The 24916-nt window shown below is 52.8% G+C and overlaps 7 protein-coding genes across 7 annotated transcripts; 2 read left to right on the top strand and 5 right to left on the bottom strand.

The window, feature by feature from the left end:
- Nucleotides 1-629: 629 nt before the first annotated feature.
- Nucleotides 630-1979, bottom strand: J4E85_001646 (uncharacterized protein; the record flags this gene model as incomplete). Its single annotated transcript, XM_051465931.1, has 4 exons — nt 630-782; nt 836-1010; nt 1086-1897; nt 1953-1979. The coding sequence occupies 4 exons, from the start codon at nt 1977-1979 to the stop codon at nt 630-632; spliced, it is 1167 nt and encodes a 388-aa protein (XP_051330488.1).
- A 645-nt stretch (nt 1980-2624) lies between these two features.
- On the bottom strand, nt 2625-4313 carry J4E85_001645 (uncharacterized protein; the record flags this gene model as incomplete). Its single annotated transcript, XM_051465930.1, has 3 exons — nt 2625-3653; nt 3706-4020; nt 4203-4313. The coding sequence occupies 3 exons, from the start codon at nt 4311-4313 to the stop codon at nt 2625-2627; spliced, it is 1455 nt and encodes a 484-aa protein (XP_051330487.1).
- Nucleotides 4314-4979: 666 nt separating this feature from the next.
- On the top strand, nt 4980-7412 carry J4E85_001644 (uncharacterized protein; the record flags this gene model as incomplete). The annotated part of the gene is made up of 1 exon (XM_051465929.1): nt 4980-7412. One exon carries the CDS (start codon nt 4980-4982, stop codon nt 7410-7412), a length of 2433 nt encoding a protein of 810 aa, XP_051330486.1.
- A 1636-nt stretch (nt 7413-9048) lies between these two features.
- On the bottom strand, nt 9049-12200 carry J4E85_001643 (uncharacterized protein; the record flags this gene model as incomplete). The annotated part of the gene is made up of 4 exons (XM_051465928.1): nt 9049-9219; nt 9272-10893; nt 10965-12123; nt 12177-12200. 4 exons carry the CDS (start codon nt 12198-12200, stop codon nt 9049-9051), a joined length of 2976 nt encoding a protein of 991 aa, XP_051330485.1.
- Nucleotides 12201-15835: 3635 nt separating this feature from the next.
- J4E85_001642 (uncharacterized protein) lies at nt 15836-17146 on the bottom strand (the record flags this gene model as incomplete). The annotated part of the gene is made up of 3 exons (XM_051465927.1): nt 15836-16649; nt 16723-16963; nt 17116-17146. The coding sequence occupies 3 exons, from the start codon at nt 17144-17146 to the stop codon at nt 15836-15838; spliced, it is 1086 nt and encodes a 361-aa protein (XP_051330484.1).
- Nucleotides 17147-18252: 1106 nt separating this feature from the next.
- On the bottom strand, nt 18253-20153 carry J4E85_001641 (uncharacterized protein; the record flags this gene model as incomplete). Its single annotated transcript, XM_051465926.1, has 5 exons — nt 18253-18465; nt 18515-18613; nt 18664-18813; nt 18862-20000; nt 20063-20153. The coding sequence occupies 5 exons, from the start codon at nt 20151-20153 to the stop codon at nt 18253-18255; spliced, it is 1692 nt and encodes a 563-aa protein (XP_051330483.1).
- A 3087-nt stretch (nt 20154-23240) lies between these two features.
- Nucleotides 23241-24737, top strand: J4E85_001640 (uncharacterized protein; the record flags this gene model as incomplete). Its single annotated transcript, XM_051465925.1, has 4 exons — nt 23241-23458; nt 23515-23560; nt 23620-23760; nt 24006-24737. The coding sequence occupies 4 exons, from the start codon at nt 23241-23243 to the stop codon at nt 24735-24737; spliced, it is 1137 nt and encodes a 378-aa protein (XP_051330482.1).
- Nucleotides 24738-24916: the final 179 nt, after the last annotated feature.

Raw genomic sequence — 24916 nt, 5'->3', positions numbered from 1 at the left:
TCGTGCAGATCTTCTCCTGGTGCACACTCCTCGGCTACATCCTCCTCCCATCGTTCTTCCCACAGCTAAACACCATCGACGAATACGCCGGATGCATAGAATATGAGGAATACTGGGACTGTCCTGAAGTGTATGATGACCCACCCCCAACAGCTACACACGTCTCCGATTCGTTCTATTTCTGTGCCCTAGCCTGCTGCGTCGGTCTACTAGGCTGGTTGTATCTTTGGTGGAAATACCAAAGGAAGGTTCAGTGGTTGATAAACTGGGTTTTCTTTCCCGCGTTCGTGAACAGTCTCGGGGGAGTCGGTATGGCAGTTAGTAAAGTGGTGAGCGCGCCTGAGGGGCAGTATAGTGTGGTTTTGAAAGTGGCGATGGTTGTGCCGTCGGCTTTGTCGGCGATGGCTGCAGTGTTGGCGTTGTGGTATCATGGTGGTATGTTCCGGATTGCGAAGCGGAAGCAGGAAGTGGATCCTGTGGCTCTGGAGAAGGAGAAGGAACGGGATGAGGAGAGTTAGAATGGTGAATTTTGGTATGGATTGTTGGATTGGATTGAAATACTGATTTAATAAGTATTGGGTATCAAGAAATGAACGCCGTCAATCATGGAAATCTCATCGCGACGTATATCAAGCATCCTTACCCTCCTCCTGATTCCTCCGAAACATCTTAAGTCTCCACTTCTGTGTACTCCCCGCATGCGTGATAGCCTTGTACATGTTGAAGAGAAAGATGCCGATAAAGACGATCGTAACGAATGCCAGTACGACGACCACGGATATCTGAAGAGAGTCAGCCACCACAACGTTTCATCTCGTGCGATGCGAGTACGTACCATGCTGAAAACAACGAAGTAATAAGTGGCATCAAGGAAATGGTGATTATCTTTGAGTTCCTCCAGACCCACTCCAACTTGCATGGCTGATAGAACCAGACTAAAGAACACGAACACGATGAGGATCCAGGAGAAGTTTCGCTGGAAGAAGATCACGTAGCGATTGTATCCGTAGCTGTGTGAGGTGTGTTAGCAGACATATCTACCCCAGCGTTTGCTTTCAATGGACAAAAGATTGACTCACAGATACCCTCTCACGAAATGCGTATGCGCAAATCGTGTCCGATAAATGCTGTTGATCCTCCCCAGCCTGAGATCACCGAAATGGTAGCGTTTGTTGACTTTCTGTAGCGTGTTGATGTCCACATGGCCCATGAAATCTTTCACGAAAGCTTTCCACCAGTGCCAGGTGACAAAGCTCGGTAGAAGCGTGTTCTCGTGCGCGATCTTCAAGTCCAACGGTGTAGTGATAAGCCACACATAGCTCACCAGAAACCCCGCGGCACTCTCCCACAGGCCTTTTGCTGTCTCGTCACCAAGATCCGCATCCGCAGGCTTGCAGATATACTCTTGCCAGAACTCATAGCTGAGCATCCATTCCGGCAACGGCTTGACTATAAGCTTGGTCGAGTACTTCAGCAGATGTAAATCCATTTGTTGTGTGCCTAGCACTTCCATGCCCAGCATCGTGTATCTATGCAATGGCCTGGCGCGCATGGGACGCCCTGCCATCCATAGGTGTCCATGTATGCGGTTCAAGCGAGAGAGATCGAGGTCGTATAAGAGGAACTGACGGGGGTCGTCGTTGGCGAGGTATGCTTCGTTATTTTTGCCGCTTATAGTAGGAAGGGACTCTTCTGCTGTGAGCGGTATTGCTATGACCGAGTCGAGCACGGGCTCACGCGGTTGTGGGCCCGTCGTGGTCCGATCCTGGCTGGTAACGATGTGCCCATTCTGATGCGCGGGTTCGGATGGCGATGTTGTGGGACTACTGAGGGTGGCAGCGGTGGCGGTTGGGGGTGGGATGGGACGGGGAGAGAAGGGCGGTGTCAAAGCGCTGGTCTGGTACTTGTAAGCATTCGTTCAGCGCATACCAATGCTGTCAGGCTACACCTACCGTCTGTATCGTGATCTTATCAGCCATACTGTCCATTAGCGATAGGATAGTGGGTTATGATAAGAGTGAAGTGCGGCGCGGTGCTCTATATGACGCTTGACGCCGACGAGCCTGCTGCGGCTGTCGCACGAGGCTCATAGATGCAGGCACACCTGCGCGCGTCAGGCAGGCACCTCATGACGCAGGGAGGCTTCAACTGCGCCTTCTCGACGGCGCGCGGGAGCTACGGACAGCAATGTGGGGGCTGAAGGCGGGGGCTAGACTGCCTCGAGCTGAAGTTTGGCTCACGGACGCAGATGTGCCATGGGGGTTCCATTGGTGAGCGGCTTCGTGAGCACTATTAATAGTAGCGAACAGGTACCGAGCCACCACCATGAGGAAAGGTGCGGTTTGGTAGTCAACCTTACTCAATTCAATGTTCCTCGTCATGTCACGAATCAGAGTATAGCATGAGGAGCATTACACATTACCATACTCCAGTTGTTAGAGTCAGAACGCAACCCCAGTTTGTACAGAAACACAAAAGCTACTCAATTTGAATTGCCTAAGTTTCTTCCTAATTGTTCTGTGTCTGCTCGCCGTGCCATCAAGAGTGCCCAATTACCGTAACGCCACCTTCTAATGCAGTTTTGGATATCATTTAAGCCCCTTCATCTCCTCGTATCGAACGAATCATTTGCAGTAGTTTGCAGGAAAGCTGCCCTGCTTTCCATTAAATTCTCCCTGCCACCAATCCTGCGAGCTTTGCGTCTTCTTGATCACGCGAATTCGGTCGCCTTCTCTGAAGTTCAAATCGCCGTCCGTGAGACTGTCGAAATCATACATGGCTGTCACGTACTCGTACTGGAAAGATGATATCTTCTTTGGTGGCGGTGGGGGCGGCTTCTTTTTCCCTGCGGCTGGATTAGGCGACGAGGGATAGCCGGTTGGCGTTGACCCGTTCGAGGCAGAGGGTATCTTGTTGAAGTAAGAATCACCGTTGGTTCCATTCGAGTAAGAGGAAGCCTGTGATGTAGACGAGAGACGGCGATCATACATACCCTGCCCAGCGCTCAGATGCGGTGAACCGCCGATCTTGGGCTTTGAGGCGCTGAGAGAGCTGTATGAGGGCTTATTAGAGAGGCTTATGGGCGGGCCATTCTCGGAGGTCGATGACAAGGTCTGGGATGGTCGCGGGGGTCTTCCGCCTCCTGTGATGGTGGGCACACTATCGCTGCTGCTGACTCTCCGACCAGGCATGACCTTGTTCCTAATGCCCAAGCCTGTCAACGTCTCTCCCTTATCTGGTAGTCTCATTGGCAAATGGACCGCCTTGCCCGTCTTCAGCAGGCCCAGGCTGGTTTCCATTTCCTGGCGCAGTGGTGTAAAGTTGGAGTCCCATAGTGGGATAACTTCCTCTGGCTCTGGTGGTGGATCGGGGTATCCTTGCTCGTGTGAGTACTGGTGTAGTACAGTGTACAAGTTTCCAATCAGGTTGTTTTGCAGCACGATCTGGTTCGCGAGGAGATGTGGTAGAATGGAGAAGGTTGCGGCATTCAGGCGTGGCAGGCGGTCTCGGAGGTTCTCGTCGGCGAGTTGGTATGCGTGTGTGGAGCGCTCGAGATCAACTTCGTGTTTGGCAAGAGCGCTGTTCTCGCGTTCCGAGCGCGTCTTCTTGGCCTGAAGGGTCTCGCAGCGGCTTTTGTAGCGCTCGTAGTCGACCTGCAATGGCGTTGTCAGCATGGCTCACAGTGTGGTCTATAGGCTGACTGACCTTTGCATCCTCTCGCTTCTTTATAGCCTTCTCCATGGGCTTCAAGGCATCGCGAGCCAGCTTCGCTGGGATGACCAATTTCCTGTCAATGTCCTTGACTTCCTCCATCATGTCGGTCTTGAGTTCGGAAAAGGCCTCGTGTAGGCCATGGACACGCTCCAGGACGGCGGGTGGGGTTTCGGCATGTGCATGGGTGGTGTTGGAGCCTTCGCCGCCGAGCGGTTTGAAGATGGCGTATATGAGCTCGACCGACGTGAGTTGGTGGTTGAGGATGTTGGTCCACGCGTCCCGCCATTGCTTCGCTGACGCTTCGAGCTGAGAGGGGGGTTAGTTGGAGATTCAATGCCAACGTGTATACTCGACTCGTGTGCCACACATAGCATGCATAGCAGTCGATTGACGTGGGTGGTTGGGACTGGATATGATGGGTTTGGATGGCTGGCCCCACTAATTCATAGGACCGAGCAATGTGAGATGTTAAGCCACACTGGACGTACCTTTTCCAACATAACCTGCGAGTCGGTGAAGTCCTTCAGCATGGCTTCGACATCGGCCTCGTTGGGCGTCCTCGTAAGGAAACGCCCGGTAATCCTCTGCATGCGCTGCATCTTGCGATGTGATGGCAGCTATCGTGTGCGACGCAGGCCTGAGGTAAGAAGGACAGAATAATACGAGTTATGGGCGGAGGGCAGTAGGTAATGCTTGCGCGTCGACTAGCGGTGGCTGTGCTCACTGCTGTGTGTTAATTGAGGTGAGGGTAAGCAGGGGTACCGAAGGGCCCCGCACCAGGTTGTCGCGACAATTCGCTGGCCGCTTAGACCGATTAGTTGTCTAAAGTGGAGTGTGAAAGCCTCGCGGGGAGGAGTGATTTGCCAGGTCCCCTCCTCGACGCGGGAAGCGAATTCAAGATTGCGGTTACACCTGATGCCCGCGTTTGGTACCGTCAGCTGTGGACCGGACGGCATCATGGTACAAGGCCACCCAGCGTTGGGCCGCCGGGTACGAAGACGTGTCATGACTGAAGTGGAAAAGCTTGGGAAAACGCGTACCCCTGGTGTATTTCCGGTGAAAGCTCAAGGCATTAGGGTCTTAGGGCTGGGTAGCCGCTGCCGTAGTCTGCAGACGCTAAACCACGTGCTCGCGCGCGGAACAGCAGGCGCGGTTTGTTCCGCCGAGGCGCGTCACCGTCACATCTCTCGACCTTCACCCTCACGACGACCCCGCCCTATGCCGCCCATGCACGTCCCGACGCGTCTCGACCGTATACTCACGCGATGACGGCACCTCTTCGTAATACCCAGCATGCCTCAGCCATAGCCGCGATCACCGCCTCCCAGAACAGCGCGCCCGTGGCAGAATTTCGTTGCCTCTATACACAAGACGTCAAGAGGAAGCAGAAGCGGTGGCAGGATGGCTATCTCAAGTTCCATACCTTCAACAGCCGGGTCATGGTATATGACCAGGCAAGGAACTTTCTGGGAGATACCTATCACAAAGACAGCAACGAGCTGCAGGAGGGTGACGAACTGAGCCTGAACAATGGCGCTCTAGTAGAGGTCGCCGAGGCCATGGGCATCACACATACCGACCTGACACAACTACTTGAGAAGAAAACGAAAGAACAGCCACCCCGCCCGACCGCTCCTTCCCAGCCGAAACCGTTCCAGAGACCATCGTCAGTAGCACCGACCAATGCCCAGCGAAGCGCATCGCAACTACGTCACAAATCGCTCAATACACTGCTTGGAACACCGAAAGGGCCAATTGGAAAGGCTCAGCCCATGAAATCTCCGTACGAGGCTCGCAAGGAAAAGGAGAATGAGCTGGTTGAGGAACCCACCCCGAAAAGACAAAAGACCAGCCAGCCACGCACAAACTGGAGAGCATCTAGCCCAGTCCAAGAAGAGAGCCCCATAGCGAAGAGAGATTCGGCTGTACAGGTACAACCGTCCGACACAGCGAATGCTCGGAAACCTGCCAAGTTCATACCGCCTACAGCGACTGTCATCACGATAGAGTCCGAGTCCGATCCTCATCCGGCGGACTTGTCCGACGTCACTCTCCCGAGCACACCCCCGAAACTTGCCAGAGCAAGAGCACGATCGAGCGCACTTCATACCCCAGCACCACAGTCCGCTGTACCTCAGCAGCCACCCGTACAAACCCCAAGAATACCGAAAGGCAAGGTGCCAGTACCCAGTGTACGAGCGTTGGAGACTCCAAAGCAACGAGCGCCACCATCTTCACCTCCAGTGAGCGCCTCAAATCGCCTGACGAACGTCGACTTCGCGTTACAACCAACAAAGCAGCCACCCAAAGACCCCACTCCACCACCACCTTCGCCTCCTCCTAACCGCAAAGCGAAATCGCTTCGATTGTCGGCGGGTGTAAAGCGCGGAACCTTGCTGTGTCAGTCGCTGCCTCAGAAGACCATAAGGGCAGCTAGTGAGGCCAGAGCGACCAGTTCCAATGTCAGAGCTCGACCGGTATCACGCGTCACGAGCAAGGAGCCATCACCTGCAATATCACAGAACAGTAATCTGTCACAAGAGGTCGCCTCTGCAGCGTCGAAACGGGTGGCTAAAGCCAAGCGAAGAAATACGGAGGCACAGGATGGTGACAGTCTCGCTCCAAAGAGAGCCAGAGTCTCCAGATCTCCCCCGCTCCCATCACCGAGTGTTCTCGAAGATCCAGAAGTTATACATGGCCTCATGGACCAGCAACTAATAATTCCCTCGTCTCCACCTCAGCCTCAGTCCGTATTCTCTCCTTCAGAGACCGTCTCCGAACCCAAGCCTACCACTACCAAGAATCTGGCGGACAAGACACCGATTGAATCGTCATCTAAACGTCAACCTACAAAGTCGAAATCTCCTCCACGAGACAAGACTGTCCGAAAAGTACAGCCAAGAAGCAATATTGTGGATAAGTCTACATCAACGCGCAAGGCCCCATCGCCACCTGTACCCGTCCTTGATCCACCGATATCAACATCGCGAGACGTCTCGCCAGCGCACACTGAAGCCTCTGAAACACAATCACGCACATCATCAACTTCGCCTCGCAAAGTCCCACTTTCGACCGGCGGCTTCCCCAAGCGGCCGCCGAAGCGATCCAAGAAGCAAGCAGCCGCAACGCCCTTAGTACAGGAGGAACCAGCTCCAGCCCCTCCAAATGAGTCTGTACCTCTTCCGCCGCATCCTCTCCGAGCGAACAAGAAAGGTCCCATGATGAGCACAACGGAACTCGCATCCCTCCTCCAGAATCCCCACAACCTAGCCAAAGCCCTCCCCGACCCCATCGAAGACGTCTCAAACATAACCAGTGCAGGCAAATCGCCCAGCAGAAACTTCAGACGCGTAAGAAGCGAAAACGACGCACCGATACCCAGCACAGCAGATGACTGGGAGAAGCGCAATCTACCCAAGACATCCAGCAACATAGCCGATACCGTAGACGATCCACCAGTCACTGCTGTGACTGAGGAACCGAAGAAGAAGAAAAGCAGTGGATTGGATGCGCTCATCAAAAGAACTGATCCTAGGCGGAAGTTCAAGAGGACGCAGAGTCTACAGGTGGATACCAATGTTCCGTCGGCTGCTATGGGAGAGGTCGAGCTACCTAGTCCGGTTGTAGATAAGGATGTTGGGCCGTGGAGTACAGAGGCGGGTGATCTTTTTGATTGGAGACCGCCTGGGAGGGAGTAGGGTGGTGAGAGAGTGTGGAAGGCTGATGGCTTGCCTTGGGTCGTTGGGAAACACTGGCAGCCATGTCATATGAGAGTATGTAGCGATGATATTATGATATTGATACCCTGTCGCATCGCAACAGCAACTGCACTCTTTTTCGGTAATGGTGTTCATTGTCACGACACAATCATCGACTTCATTTGCTTCTTTCTTTCGGCCTTCTTCGTCCCCATGGAATTCTTCAGTTTCGTTTTCGAAATACACGTAAAGGATCCACACAGAGATTCCGGGATGTAATTGTCTAGAAAGCTATCAAGTCGCTGTCAAGGCAAAGGCAAAGTACCATGTTGAGCTCGACCCCACTCATGTGCGGTCATGCTGGTCATCTTGATCCTCAATCTCTCATAAAATTGACGTATTCCTTTTTTTCGGTCACCAAAACATAGAACGGTGTAGTCGTCTTCTCGAAGAAAGGCAAGAGACGCCGTGAAACCATGAGGTGGTCGCGAATACTCTTTGTTATTGCCTCTAGTATTGTAGCTGGCGACGAGGGAGACAGAAGACAACATGACACGATGGATTGAAGGTTTTGAGAGTGGGAGGGATAATTTTGGTTTAACAAAGTAGTATGTAAGTCTGCAGGTCAGGCCTTGCCATTACTCATATTTTGTTGAGTGAAAGACCTGGGTATGAAGACCGCACTATCCCTCTTGGTCCTCATATTTTTGGAAATCATCTTTTCGAGAAGAAGAGCGTATGGGGAAGAGGAAAGAGGATAAAGGTGTAAAAGTGTTGCTTTTATATGTGTACAGGTGGACTAGCCGAAAAAGGAGAACCGTTGTCGGCAGCGTAGAACACCTTTTCGGTACTCAGTGCTGCAGGAGGAGAAACATACTCCCTTTCGCTTTATGTTTTTGAACTTGAAAAATTTGGAAAAGATGAAGTAAATCGCCAACTCCAGAAACACATGATGAGCGTCGACCGCTGTTTTGGTGAACTCGAATTCGGTATGTATGGTATCGATGTATTTCGAAAAGGACTGATCTGAGTGTCGCAGTTTCGTAGCTCGCACTAGATGCCATCTCTAACGGGTTTATCTTTTTGGAGAAATCGGAGGGAGAACGACATTGAATCGCGCGCGAGCTCTTTCTGTTGACTGAGAGCAAGGAAATGTCCCTACGCAATGGATGCAGTGAATTTGGCAGAACTCAGACAGAACACATGCTGCAAGTCTCTCAGCATTTTGGTAAATCGTGAACAAGGAGTGATGTAAATCAAGAAAGGCAACTGCGAAGGGCGTTTATATACTGCTCACGCACACTGCTAATCGAGAAGAGAGTTAAAAGTAAAAAGGCTTGACTCATCATTCCACACATAGTTACCAAAAGATACCCCAAAACGCCAGCATGCTAGCTTCACGCCCGCACGACTTGCGCCCCATCCAGACATTACCTGGACTCCAGAAACACCCATGGCTATATATACCAAGCAAAGCAATACTGACCTCGAACACTTCAAAGGTCCGTTGCTTGGGAACACAAAAGAGGATATATACGCAAACACCTCGTTTCCTAGCCAAAACAACCAAACGCCCGACTCTGCGGCATGCGCGAGCCACAAGGCCCAAAGCCAATCCACATCTTGACCACCATGTCTACGATGTCTTGGTCTGCTTCTTTGCTGTTCCGATGTGCGTGTTGTGTACCTTCGTTGCGAATTTGAGACTCGTAATCGTCTCTTGGAGATGTGCTTGTAGCGGGCTGACCATGACGAACATGAGCGTTTTCGAGTTGCCGCCGAGCGAGTATTGGAGGAGGTATGTGAGCTATGGAGAAATTAGTATGTGAGTCGCTCGACATCAGCGCTGTGTAACATACCTTGGAGTTCCTGTACGGTACGTGTGTACCCTCCTTTGACCCGAGAGCGTTGATAACGTCACCCAAACAGCTCAAACTCTTGTTGATATTTTGCGTCTCCTTGAGACGCGCACCTTCAGCCTTGGAGTGCTCAAGTCGCTCAGATCCGGCAAGATCGACCAAGTTGAGTGTGCCTTCGCTCCTCTCACCAGTGATCTCGTTCGTTCCGACGAGTTTCAGGATGAAAACAGAGTGACTTCGGCTGGAACGCATGTTGGCCTTGGTAGCTGCTACCGTCCTGTTCTTGTCGGCAGTCATCAAAATCTCCTCAACACTCTTTGGACCGTCAAGCTTGACACTGACTGCGTTCTCAAGGATAGTTTGCTTTTTCGCCGCATCGTGTCGCACCTCTACCTTCTTCTTATCTAGATCCTCTGAGCGGCCAAGCAAGTCGTTGTATGTCTCGTTGTAGACCTCTAGGAAAGAACCTTCCATGTTGTATGTCCAGCCCTTCTCTTGCAATCGCTGCGCTTCGTTCCAGATCTGAGCGGTTGCACGAGGGATCATACCGTCAGCCGATGACATGGTGAACGTCTTTCCGGCTCCTGTTTGACCGTAGCAGAAGATGCAGACGTTGTAGCCATCAAGAGCGCTCTGCACAAGCTGACTGATCTCCTCAAAAACTTCGCTGTTCTGCGAGGCTGGACCAAACACACGATCGAAAGAGTAGGCATAGGCGGAGGTGATATCCTTGCCAGTCGCACTTTGCTTGCTTGGACCGAGAACTGCCACTTCTTTGCTGTCGGTATCGGTGTCAGGAAACGAGATTTGCGCCGGGTTGCGTTCTGTGTCATGGGTTGGCCTCACACGACACATAACTCTGATGTTGCCCTTCAGTTCCTGCACTTGGTTGAAAAGCTTCCGTCGTAGTGTTTCTTCTTGACGAAGCTTGTCCTCCGCTCTTTTCGCAGCCTCGATGGCATCGTCCATTCGCTTGTGAAGTTCGTTGAAGGAGTTTGCTTGCTGCTGGCTGTCTGACTCAAGGAATTTAATCTTCTCCATCATTGCCTTGTTTGCCGCATCCAATGTGAGGTTGTTAGTAGTCGATTCTGTAAGTTGTGCTTGGAGGCCATTCTTGAGCATCCTCTCACGATCGAGTTCGGATTTGACGTTGGTGAGCTCGCCCTGGACAAGTTGCGCTTCGCGGTGTTTCGTGTCTGCTTCCATAGCAGCCGCTCGGAGTTTTGAACCATACTCCTCCTCGATCTTTTGTGCTTCTTGTGCGCGCCTGCTTCGCTCCGACTCGGTGTCGGCGTCCAGCTTCTTCCGTAAGCCAGCTAATTCCTCGTTGTGTTCTTTCAGCAGCTTGTCGATCCGTTCGTCAAATTCGCTGCGCATCTTCCTTTCTGCCTCATCTCGTTCCCTCTGCATTCGGTCGGTGTCCTTCCGGTGCTGCGACTCCAAGTCTTCGACTTCGTTGCGTAGTTTTCGCCGTACATCGTCGACTTCGTATGTGTGTTTCTGTTGCATCATCTCGAGTTCCATCTTTACTGACTTGAAGCAACTTCGGGTATCGTCGAGCTCGGACTCCAAGCCTTTGTTGACGATTTCTAAGCGCGCGCGGATGGCCTCGAGTTCCGTGACTATCGGAAACGGCGTTAGCATATGTGTATTTGACTGGAGGCGAGACTGAAAAGCAGATTTCGTAACATACCGCGACTTTGAAGTTGTTGGATCGACTCCTTGTAGTCAGTAGCCTGTCGCACGTCTGTTTCCATCTTCTCCTTGAACATGCGGAAATCGCGTTCCATAGCCTCCATGCGGTCGTTGTAAAAGTCTGGGCAGCGATCGTTAGTGAAGCGATTCAGAAAAGGTGCTTGTGCTGATCTGCGCGGCGTAGATGGAGGTCGATACGGTGACGGGTCTACCTGCTGCTGCCGAACAGGCGTAGGTGTAGGCTGGGGAAGATGGGACTGGGGTATCTTTGGCTTCAGGAAAGGATTCGTCCCGTTGTCAGAAGTCATACCACATCCGACCTGACTGCCACGCACGTCTGCCTTGGCCGCGCCCAATGTGAGCGCGCCAACCGCAGTGCAGATGTCGTCGCAGTCGGTGTCGGCGGGTTCTTCGATGACCGGAGTGACGGGGCGGAAGTGGGAAGGAGATGAGACTGCTCGCGGACCTGACACACGAGCGATTCTCTGTTCGGATACACTGAGGGAGGCTGTGCGCTTCTTCAATTGAGGAAGCATGCCACCAGGCACTCTTGCACTGGGGTAGGGGTTCGTAGACATAAGAAATGGTTGCACACCTTTGCGCTCTGCTTGCTCACTGTCGTCGTCGTCATCTCTGCTCAGCATTGCTGTGGCCGGACGCGGCCCTTGCTGGTAGGACTTGCTCCGAACATGGCTTCCGTGACCGTAGGCTGACTTTGGCCTCGCAGCCCCGGTAGTCTTGGGAGCTCCACCAACACTGCCACTGAGCGTGGAGGCGGCAGGGTGTCTCGCTGTCGGTTTCGAAGTAGCGCGCGACGTGGATGCTGCGAGTCCACGTGCCAGGGTACCTTTGATGCCATTCGACGTCTTGGGCGGCGGGGGTATTCTTCGAGAAATCGGCTCGCCGGCTTGCTCTGCAAGCGTCTTCCGTTGCTTGAATGCAGGCTCGGGTACTGGGAGAGTTAGCGACCTGTCCGGTGCGACTGGTATGAAGAGGGGCAGTTTACAGCCGGAGGGCTTGTGTTTCGCCGTGGGTATCGGCATTCCACTACGTGCGTTCGCGCCGGCTTCGTGCAATTCGCCCAGGGCTTTAGGAGGCGGCGAGGTGATGTGGGAGAAGGTAGACGGCGGTTTGATGCCCGAGCGCTTCGCGATACCCTACAATGGTCGTGAGATTAGACTCGAGCCGGGCAAGGGATGCGGATACGTACAGTGTTCTCGTTGGCAGTCTCCATCATTAAGTCGTATGTACCTACGTCTAGCGAAGGGAAAGATAACAGTAAAGCATACCCCGGCGCGGCCAAAAGCACAAGCGCGTCGTCGTTGTCGTTGACGTTGGTGTTGCGGATGTCGGATATCGATTGTTTGGGCCTGCGCTCGGACGGTAAACAGAGGAAGGCGCGATCCCTGTCATCGCATGCTAGTTTCGGTTAGCCGACGCAGCGAGAGCAACGCCCACCTGCATCCCAACGACTTGAACGTCCTGCATTAGGTGAATCCCAGCGTCCATTACGCCAACCTCGGTGTCCGGAGTGTCATCGAAGGTATCCCTTGCTCCAATCTAAATCAACTCAACACGGCACGATGTCAACAATTAGACGTTGGCAAGCAGACGTCATCAGCTCGACGCCCAAACACCTAACGCATGCTCTTCGTCCCCCGAGAGCGACGCGTAGTCAGATACAAAGTTGCTCTATGCGTTCCCGATAAAGCTGTTCAGTCGTGTCTGCGCATGTGATGGCTTACAACCCCGCGCCTCAAAGTCAGGCTTGCTTGCTTATCTTCAGCCTGGGCGCCAGAATCTCTCTCCTCTTCTTTCTCCTCTTCTCTCTCCTCTTCTCGTCCTTGCTTTACGGACAAAACTCTGGAGCCGCCTCTTTTATGAGCCTTTCGAGCTGATTACACTGAAACCCTCTGGCCGACCGCCATGGCGGATATAAGCAACGTCCATGAGTCGCCACTCTGCGATAAATGCTCCGTCTTGCGCTTCAACGATAAAGAACTAGGTGGGCGCAAGGCTCAGAGCCATGATGGACAAGAAATCCTGAGTTTTACCGATGGGAATAATCCCTACGAACCGTGTCGGGAACTATGGCTGGACTACATACATCGCGACAGTTTGCCGGAGTTGCCTTGCTTAAAAGCCTCAGCTGAAGCAGGGTGTGCGTTCTGCGCCATACTGCGCAGTACAGCACTTGAACTGGGCTTTACGAGACCTGTTCAGGTGACATTCAAACTATGTTACCTCTGGTATCCCAGAACTATACCACAATACGGGCTTTGCACGCTCGTCGCGAGGTGGCAATTGGAACATATCGAGTTTGGGACATTATCCAACCATACATTCGTTTTCTACGTCGACTGCGACGAAGGTGATAGTCAACCAGATAATTCGAAAGTTCTTACTGATCGTATCAGGCGGTTGTCAGAGATGGCTGAAAACAGCACTTGCCCCACAGACGCAACCATTATGTAAAGAAAATGTCGCTTGGATGAAGCGAGCTTTGAGGCAATCTAGCACCGAGTGCAGGTCGAACTCGACATCAAATCTCCTGCCAGCTCGCCTTATCGACCTTGGAGGCGGTGGCCAGGGAGCGACCATCCGTCTGATAGAAACTCGAGACACGCAGATGCAGCCCCCAGGTCTCTATGCAACGCTTAGCTATTGCTGGGGTACAAAACATCAAGCTGCACGACAAATTACGACTACATCAGCAACCTTGTCTCAACGTCTCGATAGTATTCACTTCGACGAGATGACGCCCGTCATGCAAGACATGGTCACAACAGCACGAGTGCTATCAATCAGGTATATCTGGATTGATGCGCTATGCATTATCCAAGATGACCTTGGAGACTGGGCGCACGAGGCGGAGCGTATGGGGTCCATCTATGCGAACGCATTCATCACAATCTGCGCTATATCAACTTCCTCCTGTCTGGACAGCTTCCTTAATCGACCTGCCGATTCGGTTAGCGTTGCCTTCCAATCCTCGCTACAGCCTGATATACACGGACGTCTCAATCTGCGCCCTCAGCGCCGCCCACTTGTCACAGCTATCAAGCCTCCCCTTACCGCACGTGACGCAGATATCGCTTGTGGTGCGTGGTTCCTCCGCGCTTGGACGCTTCAAGAAGAAGAGATGTCACAGAGGTTACTTTGCTTTGGAGCTCGGCGAGTCCATTTCTCGTGCCCAATACTCAATCTCCCGTGCCCAATGCAAGTGATGACTGAGATGGAGCATGGTTCGTTAAATTCTGCATCAATTTTCTCTCATAAATTGCTGCGATACAAGGAAGGGTGGCCTGACGAATACATTCGCATAGAATGGCACAGACTTGTGAGCTCATACGTTCACCGTCAGAGTACCAAGTCAACAGATCGCTTTCCTGCGATAGCAGGACTGGCCAAGCTAGTGGCTGAAGCAACCAAATGGGTGTACGTTGCTGGGTTGTGGAAAGAGTCATTACTTGGAGAGCTACTTTGGCACATCGTCTACACAGATAGCGGCCCCACCAGAGAGGCACTCTTGGAACTGCTCGACGTCGGATCTCCAAATACATATATTGGTCCCTCGTGGAGCTGGACTCATTGCCACGATATTCATTTTCGGGAATTCAACTCAACAAGGTCTAAGCATCCGTCACGAGACTGGGAACGAGAGGTAGACTTCCGTTCGGAGTGTCGTTACCTAGAACCTACATGCATAACCGAGTGTATGGATGCCAATCCCTATGGACGTCTTAGAAGCAGCAAATTGAAGATAAGTGGCAAGATTATCAAGCAAGACATCCATTGGAAGAAAGGTGAGTACGGACTGTTGCTCGTCACGCACGGCTCCTGTATTGCCTACTGTCACTTCGACTGGAAATCTGATTGTCTAATCCAAGAGCTGGAAGAAACAGGAGTTTCTCTCTTGCTCCTAGCGAGTAACTACGGGCCCATTGACTACTTTAATTCAGAAAGATGGAAGCCAAGTAGTGGATCTTCGAGCATATTAGATTACGAGCAAAACGGCAACATGACTAAAGAAAGCGTGCAAGCGTGCGAGACACCGAGCAACCGTAACGCATACGGGCTGCTCATACACCCCATCGACAATGGCGCGCGATACGTTCGAGTCGGCCGATTTCGAGCTGGAGAAGTCAGAGCATTGCTACCATTTATGGATCGCCCGTTCGAAGACATCGAGATCGTCTAACCAAGATTGAGAAGATATCGCATAATCGGCCAGCAAAGACGTCTACATCACACATCACGGCTTGAGACATTTCGAAAACTTTTCGACTTATCTTGAGCCTGTCGCAAAGCGAGAACAAAGCCGCAGGAATCTCAGCAATCAACGTATCCGCAACGCTATTCATGACGAGCAGAAGTGGCGGAGTGGCAGGGAAGGCAGAATTGATAAACACAGGACAGGGTCTCCAAGCTCAGCATTCCACACTACTTACAGTTTCTCCCGTAGTAACTAAGATGTCTTTCTTTGAAGAATATATGACTAGAGCTCAGGTGCCTAAGGAGTAACACTCAGCAACCCGAAATGTCGACCTGAACTAGCATCAAAGACCCCAGACTCTGTGTACTAGCCTGACCAAAGAACTGTTTTGAGGTGCGTTCTCTACCCATACGTTGAGTTCTAAATTATTGACTTCATCTGAATGCAAATCACATCGCAGGGAAGAAGCCAAAGGATGCGACGGAATTATAAGGTGTACTAACACTAAAGGTGTGTATTCAAATAATGCGCCCGCAACACGAAATGCAGTGCTACAAAATGGGCATAAAGCCATGGCCTACTCTCAGAGTTCTACATCGAACTATTCTCTCTTTCCTCCGCCACCTTCTCTACCTCCCATCCCATACCCCCACCTACCGTTTCCTCCTCCCCCAAACCTTCAAAAACTCCACCTTCTCTTCTACCCCCAATCCAACCCTCTTGACCCTGCCCAACCTCGCCAAATCCTCCGCAACCCTCTCAAGGACCTGTTGTTCCTTCTCACTCACAACGCCATCATCGCCATTGGCCTGATCACCAACATCGACATCCATGCCATCACCCGCCTCCCCATGCTTGCCACTGAACCCATTCCTGAAGTCCGGTTGGTCGAAGATATTCGCGTCGTAACCCGAGGCCTTGACAGAGTTCTGTTTCGAATTCGATGTAGAGCGAGACGGCGAGTCCTGGTTGCTACTGTTGTATACGCGCGAAGCGATGCGGACGCGCATTTGGTGGGACGGTTTGCTGAGGAGGCCCCAGAACCAGGAGGGGTAGCCGCCGGGAACGGGAGTTGTGACGTCCTGGGGTGTGTAGCGGAGGTTGACGGGGTAGATCTTGGTCTTGCCGTCTGCGCTCAGCAGACTGGGGCATAGTGGGAGGATGCCCCTGCCGTTTGTTGTAGTTGTTTCTGGGAATACGCAGATTATCCTGCTTGGGTTCTCGTCGGTGAGTTGTTGGAGGGAGACGAGCTTTGAGGCGTCTGGTGGAGAGAGGACGGGCGGAGAGAACGCGTGTACTATCGCGCGGAAGAGGGTTATGCGTTCGACTTTGCGGTGGTGGGGGTACGAGCGCGTGAAGATGGGCTGGAAGATGCCGGCGAGGTAGAGCGGGTCGAGCGGTGACGTGAAGGAGGACGCGATGATTGTGCCGGCTTTGGGGAGGTTGTCTTTCGCAGAATGTAGCTGTCTATGGGATGTGTTAGCAATAGTTCGTCGCATTGAGCTTCGAGACTTCAATCGCTGCTAACAATTTGACATACCCTCTCTTGACACCGTCAACCTGTAAGTCCACCCACCACACGCCAGGGATGCCCAGCATCAGCCACAGCACCCCATACTTCAATCTTCTACCCACGGAGATCCATTCGAGAATGCAGAAGTATAGTAGTGAGAAGGCGACGAAGAAGGGTGCGCGCACGCAGAAGAGGAAGAAGTATAACGGCTGCCAGGTGATGCCGACCGGTGGGGGAGGGACAGGGAGGAATGGCGCTATAGCCGTACCTGCATATACATAGTTAGCTATGGACTTGCTTTTGTGTTGCGAACGACAGGTAGTGGGTACATGTCGCGGGCGGGAAACGGCGACGTGTAGTAACGGGGTTTGAGAACCGGTGGCACTCTGGCGCAATCGCGGAGGGATTACTCAAACGTACCTTTGTCGCGGAATTGACTGTATCTCTCCATGACGAGTGATGTCTAGCAAGGGAAGATGCAGATGTGGGCGTATTGTCACCGAGCCATGTAAGGCGAGGCCGATTTGCGGTAAACGCGAGCGAACTGTGCCTTGGCAGGAATTGGGCACTTTCACGCAGCGAGGCTATTGTAACGAAGCAAAGAATTGAGGGGCAGCGCTGCAGGTAACGGCTGGATAAGCTTCTTACGTTGGAAGGGTCCAACGTGGCAAAGACGTAATGCGGGCTGAGTCTGGGGCACTTTTAGTCACGCGAGTCATGTATTTTCGACATGTGAATGCCAAGACCATCGTTCTGTTGGTTAGTGAACGTCATGGGTGCATGTGACAGTGCAGACAGGAGGAAGTCTATGTGGTACGACACTTCTAGAGCATCTAGTAAGATTCTAGATTGTGGCCTGGCTGTTGGAGTAGTATTGACTATCTAAAAACTACCTGCCTAGCATTCGACGGTGCCTGCAGGCGCTGTTCGCTCCTGCCAAACTGTGAAAACACACCTGTGGACGTACATGAGGGAAGAGGAAACCAAGTCAAACGACACACCACCAATACACGCTCCAGTCGTGGGATGAATAGACGATGCATGTCCCAGCCAGCAATGCAAACCAACAACAAAGCATACTGTACAAAGGAAATGGTATTGATAGTACTACAACGCAACCCCGAAGGGCTCACGCGCCGCATATGTAGAAAGGGGGTATGTGCCAATATTACTGCTTATTTTCGCGGCTCCACAAGCCAAATCGACTCCATTCTGCGCCGTGATCCTCCTGTTTTGTTGCGTAAAAGAGGAATGTGACTCGTTGCAGCTCGGGCGCTGGTGGGGGTGGGTATCGAAGCACATTGCGCCGAAGCCATGCTCGCGGCACTGAAAGTCAAACATGCAGTCTGAACCTGCAAGACGCTCTTGAACCGCTAGTCTCGCAGCTGCCCCCTCCAGACCGCCTCTCGATGCAGATTACAACTGATTACAAAGTACAAGTTGGAAGCCGCAAGAGCAGTGCTCCTACAGCTTCACCTCGAAGAAAAGTGATTATGTCGGCGCGGTGAAAAAGGGCATGCGCAAGTGTTCACTCATCACTGTCGTCTCAATTCATGCTTATAAAGCAACATCAAGCACCAGACTGACATCGCTGACCTGCTGGCCGGCAAGATCCTCAAGTACGGGTATCAGGTCGAGGAGCTCGTTGTCGTGTGCGTCAGAGAACCAGCTACTGATGGGGACGGCGTGTTGCGGGTGGAAGATGTACGACGTGGGCGAGTTGTCGATGATGATGGTATCTTTGAGGTCGCGACCGATCTGTGAAAGGTCCTGCAATAGATTAGCATTGAGCAAGCGGAGACAGCATTGGCAATCATACCTTGACATAGTTGCCCTGGTGGTTGTAGCAACTTTCGCGGAACAGCCGGTGGTGAACAACGCCGTGGATGTCAAGTTGGTCGAGAAGGGGGTCACCGTACTAGTATCGTCAGTATGAAGCATGTGTTTGTGAGTCCGTCGTGTGCTTACCTTTGAGACGGACGCGGTGAACACGACGACCTCGTAGAGCTCGCCAACTCTCTTCATAAACTGGTCGACGCCTGGTCGCTTGATGACATAGACGTTGTGGTATTGACCTTCAATCTCGACAGGGATGGTGAAGTCGGCTTGGTGCAGAATCTGGCTACGTTAGCAAATCGAAGCAAATACAGCGGCAGTGGAACATACCTTAAAGCTGCTGTGGACTAAAGTCTCATCCAGGTCGAGAACCAGGCACTTCTTTCCTTGGAACCTGGGTGCGATAGGTCCCAAAAGGTACTTCTGTTGCTCTGCCGCCTCTGCAACGTCTGCAGTCTGGTGCTGGACAGCGACCTGTCTCTCTGCCAGTGGGGGTGGTGGAGGAAGATCGACCTTGGGGTGCTCAGCCTCGGCCTCTGCGCTTGTCTCTTCTCCCTCTTGATGAACATCATTAGTCGATAGCGGCACATCTTTCATCTCAATGTCGTTGTCGATCTGCTTCTGCTCCTCGGTCTGATCCTGTATTATGCGCTCTTGCTCTGCTGACGGCCGAGGAAGTACCGGAGTAGCGGTGGGCGTAGGGTTTGTGATGCTTATCTGGGGGTGACCAGTCTGCAGGGTGCCGGCCTGAGGCGGGGAAACTGTGTCTGTTGGCTGCTTCTGGGATGGGCTTCTTGTCACGACCTGGGGTTGGTCTCCGACTGACGCCTGCTCGGTTGTGCCATCACCATGGCTGGGCTTGTCGGCGAGACCTGAACCTAATGTGTCGTTTCCCGTCTTCTCATCAAGTGGGTCTTTCGAGTCAGTGTTACTCGATTCGGCAACAGTGGGTTCCTGTTTCTTGATGGGTGTTGACTGGGAAGTGCGTCCAGCTGGCACCTTCTGGGCCTGCTTGACATTCTCCAAAGGTGTAGCATCGTCGGTTGTGCGGGACTCCTTGGGTGCAAAGCAGGGCAGACAAGACAACAGGCCACCAGACTTCTTGGTCTTGCTCCGTGTTGATGCTGGACGGTTGGCCGTGGCAGGCATTGGGGGCACTTGCTCGTTCTTCTCGGAGGGGGCAGCGCGCGGGTGAGAGCGCTTGCTGCTCGCCGTGCTGCCTGCGCGTCGTTTGCCCATGAAGCTTCGTTTGGAATGCTTGGAGCCTCGCCCAATGCTCTCAGCGTCTGCTGCGGTTGCGCCGCTGAGGCCGGTGTTGGGAGTCTCGTTGGACTGCGAACCGGATCGCGGGACGTTCAAGAGGGAACGCTTCTGGGTCGAGTCACCTTCAGCAGCTGCAGTCGAGGGGCCTTGCGACGAGGATTGGCCTGGAGCGAAGGAGTTGGTGGCAATGGCGCTTTGCATGGCAGCTGCAGCGTGTTAGTAATCAAGTATTCGAGGACGTCAATGTGGTGGTAAGCGACAAACATACCGGTGCCGTTGGCGTGCTCCGACGGCCCTACTGCCTTCTCGCTAGACATGCGGGTTGCATCAGCAGAGAGCTGCGTGGGCTCGGTGCTCATGGCTGCGCGTCGAGTATGTCAGACAGGCAGCGCGCAGGTGTCGAGGGCGTAGTGATAGGCTCGAGGCGGGACTGAGGGCGCCCTGGGTCGTCGCGTGGTGGAACTCGCTCGTGGGTGGGAGCGGTGGCTGGCAGACTGGCTGGCAATGGCGTGACCCGGTCGCGATTGCTCAGATTGATGCGCGAGATGGAAGGAGCGGTCGCCGGTTCTCGCAGCTGGGGCAGTCGCTATCGTCGAGGGAGTCCGAGGGAAGGAGCGAGGGCGACGGGGAGCGAAGCTTGGATGCGCTGCTTGGGATGAGGCTGGTTCGCTAACGCGGACGGAAATGAGACGCCGTCTTTCACCGTCATCAGCGCCAAAGCTCCACAACAACTGCCAGTTCACTGCAGCGGCACGGTTTTCTCACTCTGTCTTGACGCGACTGCGCCTGAGTTTGCGATGCGGCTCTGCTGCTGCTCGATGAATACAATGCGCTCACGGCGACAGTCGTCTGGAGAGCAGTATCGGGGCTGTGCAAGACGGCACTCTTGGGCGTGACAGGGGCCCTCTTTATGGGGGACCCCCAATAACCACACCTCGCCCCTAGCTCCAATCGCCCTAGCAGCAAGCATGGCCAGGCCCATATACAATACCTACACTCCACGCTGCACATCTCCAAGGGCAGGACTATTCATCATTCATCTATCCAATCACGCCCGCGACCCCATCGCGGACGCGGCGTGTCACACAGGGAAATGACAGCCAAGCATCTTGCCCCAGGGCACATTAGCCATAGTCCGCAGCCAACACCTCCATTCTCGATTGCCTCTAGGCCCGAGAGAAATACGCTTTCGGGCCCTGCATAATCTCGTCTTCGCGAACCTTCAAGAGCGACCCATTCCCAGACCAGGCGACCGTTCGTGCGGCCGCATTTGCAGTTGACTCACGGTTAGGCGCCATCTTGCCATGGTACGGGGAAGCGACGTCGCGCCAACCTATCACAACTCACATCAGCCGTAAGACCCGATGCGCTTCTGCCGCCAGATGCTGGTCCAATATTGGTGCACCGGCATTATCCTTCCAGCGACGCGCAGCACTTACCAGCCGACTCTCAACACACTCGTCATGTTCCTCGTCGTCGCAGACACTGCAGCGCTGGAGTCGTTGTTCTTGCTGTCACATGTCAGAGCCTGTCGTGTTCCACAGTGGCAAGCGCTGTGCAGGACGGCCCGTCGCCGTGCCGATCTTGCAGTTTCATGCGATGGGCATCCATGTCCGCAGAGGTCACGAGGTCACGAGGCCGACGTCAATGGTTTGCGTCTGCACGCTATCCGCCTCCCCCGCTGTGGTGGTGTGCAATATGCCTCGACGCAAGAGGCTCCCCGCAATGCGCGCCCACGCCGAACGACGCGGGTGAAGCGATCTACGCTCACAAGATCCGGAGAATACGAGCGGAGGATCAACCGACCGTTGAACACTAATCTGTCTCTCGTACTTGAGACACGCCCCAGTCGCACAGCCAAGTGGCCAGAGTACACGTTTTCGTCACTGTACGACAGTTCTCGAAGTGCGTCCTAAACAGCGGCGTTGTTCCTGATCTCTCAAATAGCGCACCAGGTCGACATACGCATGACCGGTCAGTATGCTCCCGCAAACACGTCAAACCTCCTCCCTATCGAGAAGGTCGACTGTGATTTCTTACAATTCTCCATTGTCATTCTCTCTGCTTCAGCTGCCTGAGGTACTGGTAGACGTCGTCTGTGTCATTTGCTGTATGTCCTGTACTCTGACTCGCCGTCGGGACTTGTGGTCATGTCGCTCGTCGCTATGGCAGAAGCCTCTGTCGCATCATCCCTCTGGCTGTGCAAGACCTCCAGTATAACTCGCTCGTTGTTCGGTGTGGGATAGAACCGGATAGAGATGCATGCGACTTCGGTGGTGTGCATAGACTTCAGCACAGCTTCCCAGGAGCCCTATGTCGGTATCGGCATCCGATGATATATGCGTCTGGTAATTGTTTCGCATGGTCGAACCCACGACTGTGAGCATGCTTTGGGCAGCTTCACATAGCGGACGCATCGACTCCATATAGCTTCCGCAGCAGACCAACTCAGTCTAGCAGTTTCCAGAAGAGGCTCTAGCGGCGGCAGCCAGCAACGCTATGCTTTCGCGCACCAATCACGACTATTTTGTTTTCTGTTTTAGCTATTTGGGAAGACGATTGTCTCCATCTCAACCCAAAAGAGCTTCGGAGTTTAGGGGATCGGAGCCAAAACACCTGTCCATTGGTGTTTCGGAAGGAAAAGTGGATATGGCGGCTGTTTCTGCATGGCGCACGTTGCTGATCTTATGTTGCTTGTTCGGCTCAGCATCTCTAGTCCCAACTGCATAATAGTCACAAGATCTGGCATAAGCAATAGAGCATCTTGGCAAAGACAATGGGCGAGAGATCAGAGACCTCCTTTGATTAACTTTTGATAGGAATAGCTACACATACATTCGGTTCAATGCTCTGTTGTCCAGATGGAAAAACTGGTCCAAAGTATTGAAGACATTATAGCCGATCAACACATTGTAACGTCTCTATTTGGAATACGTACGGCCTCGCTATCCGTATATAGCTTTGATCGGATCGGACATTGAGCCTCAAGCTTTCGGCGATCACGACGGCGAGGCGAAAAACGTGGAGTGTGGGTCGGAGCTCCGCATCTCACGTATGCGGCGCGGTAGTACAGTCTACGGGTCTTCTCGAGCGCAAAAGCAAGTACTACTGACGCCTCGAAGTCGGTACTCGCCCAACAGCCACACCGAAACAACCGTCTTGCTTATGTCGACCAAAGTCAACTACGACTTGTGTCGTGAACTCACCCTGACAGTGACACGTCCGTGAGAATGTACTCCTAACGATGACACCCGGCGGGGAGACTAGACGGCAGGCCAGTTTCGACGTATATGCAGGGAAAAAGCAGAGCATGAGTGATGCGAGGCAAGGTGTTTAAGATACATACGACAGCCATGCATTACTGAGACGGTTGATGCTGTGTGAGCTGAGCTGCCCAACTTCCACTCCTTTCCGTGATTGATTCACGTCGCCAGTTTCTTTCGACTATGGCGCTGGCTACTAATCTTCAACCGCTGGCTTATGCCGTGGCCTACGTTACCTTCTTTCTGGGCACCACCTCCACCTTTCTGAGGTTTTACAGTCGTTACGTCGATGAGAGTCTGAGGAAATGGAGACGGGATGACTACTTCGCTGTGGTGGTTTTTATCTTTAGTGTCGCTCAGCAGGGTGTCTTGCATATGTTCCTCTACTGGGGGTGCGGGCTGTAAGTACCGAGTAGTTACCTTGTGTGGAGAAAATAGGACTAACCGTTACGCGCAGACATATGGACGCTCTTAATACCTTTCAACAACTGGAAATTGTCAAGGTATGCACCAAAGCAAGAGAACTACTCGCAAGGGTATCTTTACTGACTAAACACCTCAGTGGCTCTTTGTCGAGGAGATAGTCTACTACTCCGTACATTGGGTTATGAAATCCGCCTTTCTCTTCTTTTACCTCCGGCTTGCGCGCGAGAGTGCCGAGTTTAGCTATGCTGTCTACGCTGGCCTTGGTCTTAACACCATCGTATGGGGGTGCAATATGTATGTCCTCATGTTTCCTCACTCACAATACCATAGACCTAACATCTGAAACTAGGCTTCTAGCTTGCATCCAATGCATGCCCTTTGATGAGATCCTACACCCTGGCACCCATCCCGACGCCTATTGCATGAACAAACTCATCGTCCTCCTGGTGCCATGTCTTTTGGTAAGCACAAATCATAGTCCATCACCCCGCAGACCACCCAACTAACCTTAACCCTCAACAGAACATCGGCCTAGACATGTACATCCTCCTTCTACCCATCGCCATGCTCTGGAACTGCCAAATCAGCTTCCGCAAAAAGATCGCCGTCCTCAGCGTCCTCACCTTCGGCAGCATCTCCGTCATCATCGCCACCTTCCGCCTCATTCCACTCCTCGAATTGGGATCTCAATCTGACGAACCGATCGACACATCCTGGGTTCTCGGCAAAATGATCATAATCGCCGCCCTCGAGACGCAATTCGCCATCGTCGCCGTCAATCTCCCTTCGCTCAAGAAACTCTGCACTAACTTCACCGGCGAAGAGAGTCTCGTCGAGGAACCGCAGAACTTGAGGTGGAAAGCGAAGAAATTGACTTCGCAATGCAGCGACGACTCTGACGATGACGAATTCTACGTCTCGGGTGGAAATGGACGAGGATACCATTGGCGCAAGAGCAAGGCTAGCTCGCATACAAGTTTCCGGACAAGCATCGCACCCAGTTTCGCTACAGATGAGGAATCGCTTCAGGCTAGTGTTGCTGTTGCGCTTCCGGTGCTGTGGGTCAAGTCGAATGTTCAGACGGTGAGGGTTGGTAGGGGGCATGTGAGCAGAGGGCATGTGGTTAGGAGTCTGGTTAGATGTAGTATGGAGAGGGTTGAGGATTGCTTCCCCAGGGGACACTTTTTGAGGACGTATGGCAGGCCGGAGTCGAGGCGGCCAGAGAGTAGATTGCCGACTTGTATGGAAATATGATGTTTGTTACGAATGGATGTGGAAAGGATACTTGCACCGCAGATGATGTGTATGAGGTTGTGTCATAGCGGTGTCATATTACACCCACCATATATGATTTTGAGGTTCAATGTAGCTCAATTTGCTAATTATCGGTACCCAAATAGAGGGCTTCTCATTGCTGTATGTTTCTATCACCT

Source organism: Alternaria conjuncta, assembly GCF_024043145.1.
Source record: "Alternaria conjuncta strain BMP 0040 chromosome Unknown scaffold_2, whole genome shotgun sequence".
Lineage (NCBI taxonomy): Eukaryota > Fungi > Ascomycota > Dothideomycetes > Pleosporales > Pleosporaceae > Alternaria > Alternaria conjuncta.
This window is presented reverse-complemented; position numbering and strand designations above follow the sequence as displayed.